The sequence below is a fragment of the Strix uralensis genome, chromosome 4 (genome assembly GCF_047716275.1).
Source record: "Strix uralensis isolate ZFMK-TIS-50842 chromosome 4, bStrUra1, whole genome shotgun sequence".
In the NCBI taxonomy this organism is placed as follows: Eukaryota; Metazoa; Chordata; class Aves; order Strigiformes; family Strigidae; genus Strix; species Strix uralensis.
The window spans coordinates 113,472,832-113,486,243 of NC_133975.1; the positions used below are offsets into that span (position 1 = coordinate 113,472,832).

The 13,412-nt window shown below is 37.6% G+C and overlaps 1 protein-coding gene across 2 annotated transcripts in view; it reads right to left on the reverse strand.

The window, feature by feature from the left end:
• Positions 1-13,412, reverse strand: part of EML5 (EMAP like 5) — a 123,542-nt gene that overhangs the window by 31,469 nt on the left and 78,661 nt on the right. The window contains exon 28 of one of the 2 annotated variants that reach the window (XM_074868561.1): positions 12,064-12,078. The exons of the other annotated variant lie outside the window; for it this stretch is intronic. Coding sequence (XP_074724662.1) covers positions 12,064-12,078 — 15 coding nt within the window. The remainder of the gene's footprint in view (positions 1-12,063; positions 12,079-13,412) is intronic. 2 annotated transcript variants of the gene reach the window in all.

Here is a 13,412-nt window from a genome sequence, read left to right on the forward strand (position 1 = left end):
AGTTCTTTCCAGGTCTTATACTTGATGTGAAATACCTAGCCTCCCCGGCTATTTTCCAGGTCCTTTCTTCTCTTTCCTCCTACCACCACTGACTGACTCCTAGCATCCTCTTATCTAGCCTGTCATTACAACAACAGTATTGCTAAGTATGATTAAAATTCTATTTTAAAAAATAAAGAAACTACACTTTTATTTAGAAGTTTCTAAATTATCAACAGAAAACACTCCCAATAGGTCACAATGTTTATCGTACTAAATATATATGGAGAGAGGTCATCTGAAGTTTTACAAAAAATCTTTGACCGTATTTGTTCCCCATCTTCACAGTAAATGAGTAATTTCAGTTACAAATACACTGATCAAGAGGTAGCAGGTATCTATCTCCCAGTGCCATAGAGACCTTCTTATCACTGTGTGCTACTCAAATTGAATCAAACCCAACCAAGTAAAACTACTGAAATGCATGAACAAAAATTGAAAGGCACAGATTCTGTATGGGGAATGGGCTTTCTGAAAGCACTTCAGTGACACAGAGAATAAAAACCCGCCCTTATTCATTCAAGTAAATGAAGAGACAGAGAAGGAGAGAAACTAATACAGCCCAGGTCCAATTAAAATTCGCTGGGGTGTGGGGGTGGGGTGGTGGAAATCAGACAGCTTCATGAAACATCTGAGGTAAATTTACATTAAGATTCCCTCTTCTCTAATAAAGAACCATTTTTTATTTTCCGATACCTTTCTGAAATGGTCACACCGACCTCCCAAAATATTAAGAAATAAAGCTCTGTTTGGGTTTTGGAGTGGGTTGAGTTTTTTTGCATATGAATCTAAGTACTCTTAAAACTGAACAAATTCTAGTGCTTACAATCTCTGAAGTTAAATGGCAAAATAATAACCAGCTCTCTGTCTGTGTAATCAAAAGTCTTTGAAGAATGAACAGGGTTAAGAAGTTAAATGAATTGCACATACCCGTGATTATGCATATCCTGTTATTTTATGGCTAAGAACTGTAGTTATTGAAATATATCTAATACCTGATTTATGTAACAGGTTAATGATATCAAAAGCTGCCAACCATTTTTTTCCTACCTACAGTTTAACACTTTGAATTATAATTAAAATTCCTTAATTCCATTGATACCTCCGTAATTGCTACTCATTTATTAGGTAACTAGAAGCACACTTATAAATGCAAGAAGTTCCTTAAAAAACACTTATACAAAAGTGGTTTCTTAAAAACCACTTAGATAACGTTAACTTTAAATCCTTTTTTAAATTGAGCAAACACAACATGTACCTTTCTCTTTTTAAACACGGAAGTCAGGAACAGCTCTGAAGTGCTGAAAATTGGAAGATTGTATACCAGTGATTCTGGTGGTCCTAAGCATTAGTTTCCCCAAGAATCAGAAAGGTGGGGGGGTGGCAGGGAAGAGGAGCATATAATAAAGAGTATCAAGGTTCACTAGTTTTCCACTGTCATGTTACCTCTTCTCTCATCCCATGCAGGAGCTATAAAATCGAACAGCAAGTACAGTAGGGAGTACTGCAGAAATGTGAGACTGGCATGCTGTTTGTTGTGCATGCTGCTTCTACTGGCACGTGTAGAACTTAAAAAGGCTTCTGGAGGAAAATAAATCAAGCTGTCAATGACATATTAAGGACTAAAAAGACAATCACAATGCCGCCTTACTCAGCTGTGAAGCATCACCACCCAAGATATGATTGCCAGCAGAAAAAAAATCCAAACCTTCTTGAAGAAAGGAAAGTAGAAAAAGATACACTCCTCAGAGTTCCAGAGAGCCTTCCTAGCTGAGCAAGAGGCATAACTTCTGATGCTTTTCAGACAGCAAGGAATCTTTAAATGTGGCTTCCTTAGATTACATTGCAGCCAGCACACGGAACAAAAATGACAGATTCTAAATCCAAGTATCTTGCATAAATTTCTCTATTACTGTGAACAGCAGACTAAGAAGCATATCAGTAACTAGTGCCACTCTTAAAAAAAAAAAATCTGTTAAAAGTAGCACAAGGGTAAATGAAGATTTCAGATCAAACACAGACTACTATGCATTACCATCAAAAGCCGCACCTGATCTGAAGCAAGAAGTCCAAACTGTGGGGAACTGAGTCCAGTTCTCTTAAGACAATTCCTAACAATCTATCCATAAAAAATACCTTTATGCCCATCTCAATTTAGAGCTTCTAAGAAAAAAGGCATTCCCAGAAACACTATTATTTAGGAGGAACAGTGTACATTTATCAGTTGTCAGAGGCTAGTGCTGTTTGACAGCTGTTGCAAAGATACGTAAAAATCAGAGACTGAGAGAGGACTGCCTAGGTCAGGTGAGATTCAAGGAAATAAGAAAGATACATCTAAAACAGCAGAGGAAATCCCTGTAATTACACAGAAAATGAAAAGTAGGTTTAACAAGTTTTTCCCTGGGAAAAAAAAAAAACAACCAACCATGCCAAACCACCAAAACCAAGTTTAATAACAGTAGGAAACTTGATGACCATAGGTTATCCAGACAGCTCTGGAGTAGAAGTGAGTAACAATGCTGGTGCTGAGCATGCAGGCAGCACACAACGGCTGTAGGCTCCATCCCTAGAGGTCAGTCCTGCTTTACAGGTGAGGGCAGGGGAAGATTGAGCAAAACTGCCCAATCCACCTCCTGCTCACTCTAGAATGCTTCCAAATATTTTAGATTTTTAAATTCTGATTTGTCATGGACAATCCAGCAACAGTCTTACTACCGTTACTCCAGAAATTGATAAAACAGAGCATAAAGAGCCCTTCTTCCACTCGTCACTCTCACATTTGCCACAGAGCACTCAAGCCTCATTTCTTTCATTATTTTTTTTTCCACCCCCTCTTATTTCATTTATATCCCTGAAAGACAGAGGAAAAAGTGAGTTAGAGGAAAAAAAAAAAGCATAAATACTAAACAGAGCAGGAGAGCATATCTGAATTTTCATGAAAGCAGTAAAAACTGAAAGGACATGGTTCTGGCACAGGTTTATGTTACTACTGGAAGTGAAGAGTTCTCTGCTGCTTGGATCTAGAATATGGCATTTTATAATATTTGGTGTCTGCTAATCCCTTGTGATAGAATGTGAGAAGAGGTAAAACAATTTCACATTATACAATCACTTGAAAAGACCATCTATACTTAAAGGCTGTACAGATAGAAATGTAGGTTGATAACCATCCTTTGCCACTCATGAGAATACATTTACATTTGTACATTACCATACAAAAGAATAAAGTGAATGTACACCAGTCAACAAAACTTGACAATTTATACTCAGCTATATTATCTCAGAGGTCACCTGAACAATTTATACAAGTAACCATCTAGGAAAGACTTACTATATTGATTCAGAGCAGTGGAACTAGAATGCAAATTACAAACGCGTATGTGGTTTTTTCCCAATTAAGTTTCAAGATGACAGCTTCTGCATTTAAAAGCAGGAATGTTGAAGGACACCGGAACACATTTTCCAACTGCTTTTTTTAAAGGTGTGAAAGATGCAGATATTTTTCAATAGTGCTGGAAAGTGACTAATGGCATATACAACACACAGTGGTCATATACCTGCGTGTGTAACTGGCTGCATGCTCAAAAACTGCGTGCAAAAGATGGGAAGGAGAGCATGAATAACATTTTGGGGTGAATGCACATATGGATGGGGTCAGTTTGAACATGTGGAAAGTTCCAGCCATCTATCATAGGGGAAATAAATACCTTAATATTGGCATTTTACTTTCAACATGAATATAGAATCAGTATACATGTATCTTAATATTTCTTGTTATGAGACCAAGAAATGGAATACAAGCATTTTTAAGTAGTTTGTGAAACAAAGAAATCCCTTTTTTATCATTTGAGACATAGTTTCAGTATTACTGACACTGCTACCCGTGTTATCTTGTATTATGCTGTTGTATTTCACTCCCTCGTTCTATTATTGATACTGAATTTCTAAAGTTACTAACAGAACAAGGAATAGTCTTCTGTGGTTAATATGAACTGCCATGAATTTTTGAGCTCCATGGTAACTTACGACAATGTCAACTACAACGTTTATTTCTGTCTTAAAGATCCAAGTGTTATTTTGGGCATGATTTCATAGAGCAAATTACAGCTGTTGGTACAAAAGTCCCTTCCTGTGAGGTTTGCCCTAGCTGCACCTCATACTTGCAGAGAACTTAGCAATTGATTTTGCACTAGCCTTCAGCATGAAGTGACTTTCACTGCCCTCTCAAAAAGGTGCCAGCAAGCCTGAAGTAGAGAATTAATTTTAAAATGAAGAAGTTCTGTCCATTTACTCTTGGTAAGATTTTCAGAGTCACTTAGGGGTCTGATTTCCATTAGAAGACAATGCAACCTGCTAGTTTTTAAATACTGCTTCTTGACAACAATTAGTCATAATTATTTTCACATGTCCTATGAGTAGTGACATTTGGTACACACTAATGTGGATATAGGTAATCTAATACTTAAATTTAGCAAAACATACACCTTGACATGTCAGGTGAGACTGTCCCATCAAATGTAAAACAATCCACTTTTGAGGTGGATAGCTGTCCACTGGGAACTGGAAAGAGTACTAATATCTATATTTTAATAAATATTATTGAAAAATACTATTTGTAAAACATAGGCAAGTTTAATGATCCATATAGTTAATTTTATATTGGTAGATAAATGAATATTTAGCTTATTGTATGGAACAGAACCACTATGAATACATATAAATTTAAAATTTGTAATACAGCAATATTCTGAAGAGTGACAGGTGCATGGTATAGCACCCAACATGACAGATGGCTTTGTAAGGAAAATGGGAGATGACAGTAAGATATGGACTAGATAGCAAAATAAAAGCATTACCTGGAACCTCTTTTCAGCAGCAGGTGGGAAAGAGAAAAGGATTACTTATACAAGCTTGGCTGAAAGCTAAGTGTCAGTGAATTATTCATAGAAATAACTGACTTTCTGGTTTGTTTACTTCTTTTACAACAAGGGGATTATTCACAACTTCACAGGTTATGTAAATCTACTATTTGTACAGAAAACTCCCATTCACTTAAATGGGAATTATAAACATGTTGGTATGAGAATACAATTCTTGGGAATGACTCCTACCGTAAACAGAGAAAGAAAGCAGAAGCAGACCCAAAAACCTCTGAAGTATATCAAGTATTTAAAGAGTTGGCAAACACAACACCTGAATTACTCAAAGAAAGGTTGTGCAGGTTTAACTTCACGAAATGAGCTGACAGATAAACAGTCAGCTTATTATTAAAGATAAATGTTCAAGTTCACTCATAAAAATACATTGTTATACTAAAATACAATTAGCTAGTCAAAATGTGTGGAGTACTGAGCACTTCTGACATATAATGTTTTTTCATGATTATTTAATTCAATTTATGTTGACTGAAGATATTTCAGCATCAGCTTCACAAATTTGTTTCAGTGGATGAGTTTTCTCAGACACGTATGATGAATACTCCTATATTTGACGAGCAAAAAATCATTATTAACCATCAGAATATATTGGCATGTACAGATTATTTCCTAATATTTGTACTATGCATGGGTATTTTTCATTAATCTGATTAGCAGGTACACTTTCTTTTGATTTGCTTTTAAGAACTACCAAGCAATTCCACTGCAGCAAGGAGGACACTAGTTATCAGTCTTTTTCATTTATAGGTGAAGCAAAAATAATTTTACCCTCATCTGGTATGGAAAACCTTCCAGAAAATTAAAAAAACAGTGTTAACAACTTACAGATGGATTCCAACCCCCAATGAAAATAATCTGTTTTACTGAATCTCTTCTAATTAGTTCCAAATTTATTTTGCCATGCAAGACTAATGCACTAGTTCAGACTGGAAACAGCTAAACCTTTTCTCCCAATACAATTCAAATGTATCTTGAACAGGTTTTACAGTCAGTAACATTTGAATTCTTGTAGTCCTTGAAGAATTGCATATCTTCAGATATTTTTCAGAATAAGCGTTATGCAGGGGAAATAAGAGCTTCTCCAAGAATAGAGCACAGTTTTCTCTCACAATTTTTCTGAGTCCACTGAACCAAATGTTTGCATAGTCAGAGGAAAATTTGACAGTTTCAATTCTTTAATCTCCAATTCTACTTTATCAATCTCATGAGTTAAGTACGGAACAAGATTTTCCACATGGACCGCGTGTGACATATCTAATTATTAGCTGGAAAATATTGACACATATGGAGATATGATCAGATGTCTAATTCGTACAAGGCAGATTTCATAAAAGGCTTTTGTGCTGCCTTCATCACTGAAATATGCAAGACTTATTTGGAGCTGTATTCAACCTATCCCGCAATATACCTGCGTTTCAGTTACACTTTTCTTGAACTCTTCAATAAATGCATATTGTTCACATAACGTTTTAGGTTCTGTTGATAAAGTCGTTCTACATAGATCATAACCCAAATAAAAATCTTCCATCCCTCATCACTGGGCCATGCAGTTGTTCCTCTAGACTTTTATTTCCTGGTCACATTTGATTATTTTAGTTGCAAAACTAATAGGTTTTTTCCTTGCATTCAAAACTGGAGATTATCTGGTAAACCTTGATACTTTGGTAATTGGCTTTTTGATTTCCTCAAAGACATGAGTTTTACCTCAGCTTTGGGAGGAAAAAATAGTTACCTCAAACTGGTAATGGGAAACCATTCCTTTTCATAATGTTGTTCTAGTCTATTGCTAGTGATCAGAGACATAGTAATAGAAGTAACTAATGATAATTAAATTCTTGTTTGTGAATAATAAAATCTCCAGAAATTTCAGGGTTTTCAATCTCAGGGTTAATGTCCTGCACTAATGTATATTCCACTGTGTGGAAACCAATTCACAGAAATGTTACCTTCAAAAAGCCCTGCATTCTTTCTAAAGCTGTTGAAAAAAAGTTAACTTAAAACTTAAACTTTCCTGTTATCTAATCTATTCTGCAAAAACTGGGAGAATGCAGAGAGCAAAGAAGCTGCTAATATGAAGTCCTTTGCTATAATTTTTAATTTTGATTATTGGCTTCTCCCCTCTCCCAAATCACACAAGTTGACAGTGCAAAAGGAGAGGAAAAAGCTGATTTTTTTACAAAAAGAACTTTGGAATTTGTGCTGTCTACATTCATATCAAAAGTCCCTGGAATTGCAAGCAGAAAAATCTAATTGCATTCTGTTCATTTATACAAAACACATGGAAGATGTTTGTATAAAATCTCTGAATTTCTCTTTCAGTGGCAATTACAAGGTGATAACTGTGAGGTTCAGATAAAGGAAGACTCATTTCAGTAGCTTTCTCCCTCTCTCACCCCCTTGCAAGTACAATTCCTATAGTAGGCAGTTCTCCCTTCTCCCAGTCCCCACCTTCACCTTCTGCATCTTGGGCAGTGTGGCTGAAGCCCTTATGTATTAGGTTATGTATTTTTGCATATGACCTTACACATACACAACAAAATCCTCAAGACAAAAAAAAAAGATTGGAAGCTATTTTGCCACAATGTCTGGCTTTGAATTGCATCTGGGAGTGGATGCAGAGCATTTAAAGAATTTGCAAAAGATATAAAACACTGGGATCTTCCCATAGAAGAATCTCAGCACGTGGACTGAGTTATGATATGTATTAAGAGAACAGGATAGTGATGACTATGAGAGACAGACTATTTCAGAGGTTTTAGTTGCTTGCAAATCTTTAGTATGGTACATTTATGGTGAAAAATTAAACCAGAATTCCTGGTTGTTTAGTTCTGAGATCTCCTGGTACAGTCATTCTTATCTAAGGTACATTAAACACAGCATTGCCCCTTTGACAGTGACAAACAGTGAACACTGCAGGGAGTTTAGGAACAGAATAAGAATGCAGTGATATTCTCCAGATTCTTCTCCCAACCGCCAGTGATTTGCAGTTCAGGGAATAGCTGAGCCAAAAGTGTTTTCAAAATTAACCATCCATGATGGATTTCTCTTCTGAGGAATTTACCTAGCACAAAGACATACTAGGAAATAACCTTTAGTAAAGGATAGAAAGAGTTTTCCAATTTATTTTGTGCTGCTGAATATCCATAAACCTCTTACACAACCACATTAGACATACATTAGACATCTTCACATAAAAATATTATCTTTTAATATCATTATTCAGAAATTACAAAAAATTAAAATTAGACAAAAGTGCTTCCTCACAGCCAATGCCATTTTGTGTTTTCAACAGAAGTATTCTAATGTCAATGATATATCACCGTAATTTTACTCCTAGAGAATGGAATATCATTAGTAGAGGTGACCTTAAACTACACCACAAGCAGACCTGAAATCAACTGAATCTGAATGAAATTTTGAGTTCTAGCATCAATAAATTTGTCAAAAAATGTGCCTGAAATCTAAGGCTTCCACATATTTCTATTCAGCATATCAACTTTTACAGCACTAGCATCTCTAATTTGAAAAAAAAAACCTCTCATTTTCTTTCTAATACTGAATTGCTTAGATAAGACTGTAATCAAAAAAAGTCCCAGAAAAAGTGGAGAAAATCATGTTTGTTCTGAAGGAAAAAAAAATAAAGGCAGTGCTGCCTAGAAGTATGAGTTGATGCAACTCACATCTCAAATTAATGTGTTAGTCATAAAAATGATTAAGACACAGAAATCTCCACTGCTCCTAGTAAAACTGTGCTGTTGTGAAGGAGAAAATAAATTTTTTTTAAACTTCTGCTATTGCAAGGAAAAAAGTAATTTATGAGCAAAACCAGAAAACTGAGAACAGGACACTACCTCTGTTGGAGAGCAAAAATAATCCTTTGTTCACATTCATGTTCTGGGAATTGCATTTACATTTTGAATTAAGAGTCACTGGAAGAAAACTGTTATGCTACACCAAAAGCAGAATCTCCTGTTCCATATTTCAAAGAGAAGCTACCCACCTACCAGACTGCAGTGTTTCACAGCCTCTTTTACTTATTCTCCCTTTCTGACCCTAGGGATTCTTTCATTCCTTTCTGCAGAGCTTTAGCAAAAGGAGTTTTGCTAAAAGTTTTGACGCTGTTTTGACCCACCTGGTGATGAATATTTGAATTTTTGATAGACTAAATGGCCTAAAACTCTGCTTTCCTATGTCATCCTACTGCTTACAACATAAAAGGTGAAATCAACTTAACCTTTCTAATAATATTAGAATCAAAATCATTTTGGTAAATCAAGTTTTGGTGCCTGGTTGAGCAATTTATGACTCTACATCCAGGCCATGGTCTTGGACTACAACTCCTGGCCTCACAGATGTGCTTTTGTGAGACACAAGTAGGAAACAGATGAGATTTCAGATATGCTTCTTCCTTTAGTGTTCTCCTATTTATCTCATTTAATACTCTGGTTACTAAAAATCATATTCCTTCCATATAAAGGGAACTTCACTACTCAGCTAGGGTTTATGAATTCCACTTCAGCTGTCAGGTACAACAATCTTAAGTAGTAACTCTATTTTCGGTATGGTCTTTAAAGTCTTTGCACATAGCCTCAGAGTTTAATTACCTGTAGTATTTATCTCCATCTTCTCCCATAGAGAATTAAACTCTTCCTACACTCAGTAGTAAAAGAGGTTCAGATACTTTCTGATAAGGAATCTCTTTTATACACAAAGTCAAAATTACTTGAAAGACATTCTCAGAAGCACATTCCACACTGGTAGGTACCTGTGATCCTGAGAATACAAGGATTCTAATAAAGTGTTACTACAAGAAACGTATCTGTTCTAATGTTTGGCAGTCAATATAACAAGCCTACATATAACATGAAATGCCAGATGTACTACCTACACTCTGAGCAGTTGCATTGGATTTGCACGGAAAGGTTTTGGTAGCGGGAGGGCTACAGGGGTGGCTTCTGTGAGAAGCTGCTAGAAGCTTCCCCTGTGTCTGATAGAGCTGACCCCAGCCAGCTCCAAGATGGACCCACCGCTGGTCAAGGCCGAGACCATCAGCGACAGTGGTAGTGCCTCTGGGATAACATATCTAAGAAGGGGGAAAAAAAAAAAAGCCACACTTGTACAACTGCAGTCAAAGAGAAGAGTGAGAATATGGGAGAGAAACAACTGCAGACACCGAGGTCAGTGAAGAAGGAGGGGGAGGAGGTGCTCCAGGTGACAGAGCAGGGATTCCCCTGCAGCCCATGGTGAAGCCCATGGTGAGGCAGGCTGTGCCCCCGCAGCCCATGGAGGTCCACGGTGGAGCAGATCTCCACCTGCAGCCTGGGGAGGACCCCACGCTGGAGCAGTGGGATACCTGAAGGAGGCTGTGACTCCATGGGAAGCCCACACTGGAGCAGGCTCCTGGCAGGACCTGCAGCCCAGTGGAGAGAGGAGCCCACACTGGAGCAGGTTTTCTGGCAGGACTTGTGACCCCGTGGGGGACCCACGCTGGAGCCGTCTGTTCCTGAAGGGCTGCACCTCATGGAAGGGACCCACGCTGGAGCAGTTCATGAAGAACTGCAGCCCGTGGGAAGGACTCATGTTGGAGAAGTTTGTGAAGAACTGTCTCCTGTGCAAGGAACCCCACGCTGGAGCAGGGCAAGAGTGTGAGGAGTCCTCCCTCTGAGGAGGAAGGAGCAGCAGAAACAATGGGTGACAAACTGACCGTAACCCCCATTCCCCACCCCGCTGTGCTGCTGAAGGGGAGGAGATAAGAGAAGTTGAGAGCACGGCTGAGCCTGGGAAGAAGGGAGGGGTGGGGGGAAGGTGTTTTAATATCTAGTTTTTATTTCTCATTATCCTACTCTGATTTAATTGATAATAAATTAAATTAATTTTTCCCAAGTTGAGCCTGTTGTGCCCATGACAGTAACTGCTGAGTGATCTCCCTGTCCTTATCTCAAGCCATGAGCCTTTCGTTTTATTCTCCCTCCCCTGTCCAGCTGAGGAGGGGAGTGATAGAGCAGCTTTGGTGGGCACCTGGCAACCAGCCAGGGTCAACCCACCACAGCAGTACAGTATAGTACCCAAATACACTGTAAATGAACAAACACAGAAGAAAAGTCTGTATAAGTTATACAGAGCGTGTATAACTGACTTTACAGCTAAAACCAGAATTAATCTGATAAAAGGTTGCTAGTGGTATCATCTAAAATTTAGATGAAGATGGTGGCTTTCTTGATTATGTCAAGTCATCTACAGAAGGATACAGAGATTAACACAATTCTATCATGTCACCACAGAGTTTCATTGTGGAAACAGGGTCCAGGTAGGCATGAGAGGGAGGTCTCCTTTCTTAACCAGTGTAGGTCCAATTGTCCCGGCAGCTCAGTCTACAAGTCTGAAGGGTGACCTACAGCCTAAGGATTTGTTGTGCCACAAATGTAAGAGCACGTTTTTGAGTATGCATATATTCTAAATAGAGTATGTGTAAAACTTCATTACCTAATGCAGGCACCTAAGCTAGCAACTCTGCATGTCATATGAACGCTGAGTGGACCTAGCAGCTCAGATCCTGAAGTAGTATAGGTGCACTGGTAAAATGCTGCAGCCAAGTCAATAATGCTCCTCTTGTCCCTGAAGCTTTATTAGCTCCAACACAATGCTGCAGACATGGTGATACTGCTCATATAGCCACTTCAGGCATCTCTGCAACATGCTCCCTGCACTTTTTATTCCATGTTGCACCTCTGCACCAACACTGTGATATAGTCTTATGGAAGTCCACAAGAAGTTAGGCGAGCAATATGACTACAGCTACTTAAGTCAAGCTGCTTCTTAGACACTCCAAAGTACTGAGGAAAAGAAGATGAGATTTGATCACCTCCTCCCAAACACTCTATTTAGTACCCACTCCTGTCTATTCAGGCTGAGAACTAGACTTATTCTTCGTCCCTTATCCCTTTTCTACCCAGATACTGTTTTTGACCAGCTACTGTTTAATAGTAAAGAGTTAAAGCCTTTACTTCTACTGAAAAGTATAACTTTTCCCAAGCAGTTTAAGTTATTAAAATGTATTTGATCCTGGACTTTGTGCAAATGAACTTACCTCACTACCCCCTGCCTTCATAGGAAGCAAAAGGAAAGGGAAATAAAAATCAAGTAAAAATTAGTATCTATGAAAGTAGACCTACTAAAACATTTACCAATCTTACACAATATTAACTTCAGCAGAACAGAAGTTTAAATGCATACAGTAACCATATTCTGGTTTTATTCTTCACAAAAACTTTTCTTTGAAGTTTTAGGGCCTCAAACTTTTATCAATGCAGGCAATGGAATTCTTTAATGAAGTTTTATGTAATCTGAATCAGAACCTAGTTACCTTACTATGGAATTAATGTTCTTTAATATTTTATTTGAAACTGAAAAACACAACTCACTCATCTTTCAGAAATAATTACTGAAAGAAATACAAGAGGTTTACTATTTCATGTTAAAAAAAAAAAAAAATCACAGCTTCCATTAACAAGAGTAGATATAAATCCAACAGGCTGATATCATGCACATTATTTCTTTCTGATTTTCACACCAAATACATCTAATTAATAAAGACCATTTCCCATTTTAAATGCAAGATAGAGCGCCACAGCTTTATATGCAGGCCCCCATTCTCTCCTTCAATTCAACTTAAAAACAGAAGATGTCACCAAAACTCCCACAAATGTCAGGTTGCATTTCTCAACAAGGGCATCACAGATCTGTCAGCTTCACTGCAGAAAGAGGCACGTTCATCCTACAGAACTCCTCACATTCCTGCAGGAAGTCTCCAATCTGCTATTTCTCTACATCCTTACACCTAATTTACTGTGTTGGGTTTTCCTCACTTCCCTCTCTTTAATACTAGCATTCCTCAATTGCCACTGTATCATATTAGGAATCCCTCTTCCCTTTTCCCTCATATACACTGTCCACATCTATTTTGCTGACAACAACTTTCAGGGTCCTGTGCTCAGTTGCAGATTCTACAACAGATTATGTTCTAGTGTTTGTAAATTCTTCTAACTTCACATCTACTTTATCTGCTGGTCTTATTTTACTCTGCTCCCCACCCCCTTCTCTTTTAAAGCATACAATAGTGAACCAAGCTAGCAACCAACTTCATTATCCAAGAAACTGCAGAACCACTGTGGACAGAGTTTTTCAAAAGACAGGTGAAATTATCTGGAGACAGAAACAATGCAACGAGCAATTACAGCTGAATTAGACTAATTTGTTGGCAAAAACAAAAATTTGAGAGCTGTCTTTCAATAAAATAATTGTACAGGTTCATGCCTGTAATACCATTACTAGATACCACTTGCGATTTAAGTTTTAAAAAGAACATATTATGAAACACCAGCAAATAACTCAATTATCTCGAGAAACTCCCCAAACTTCATAATATACATACATCAT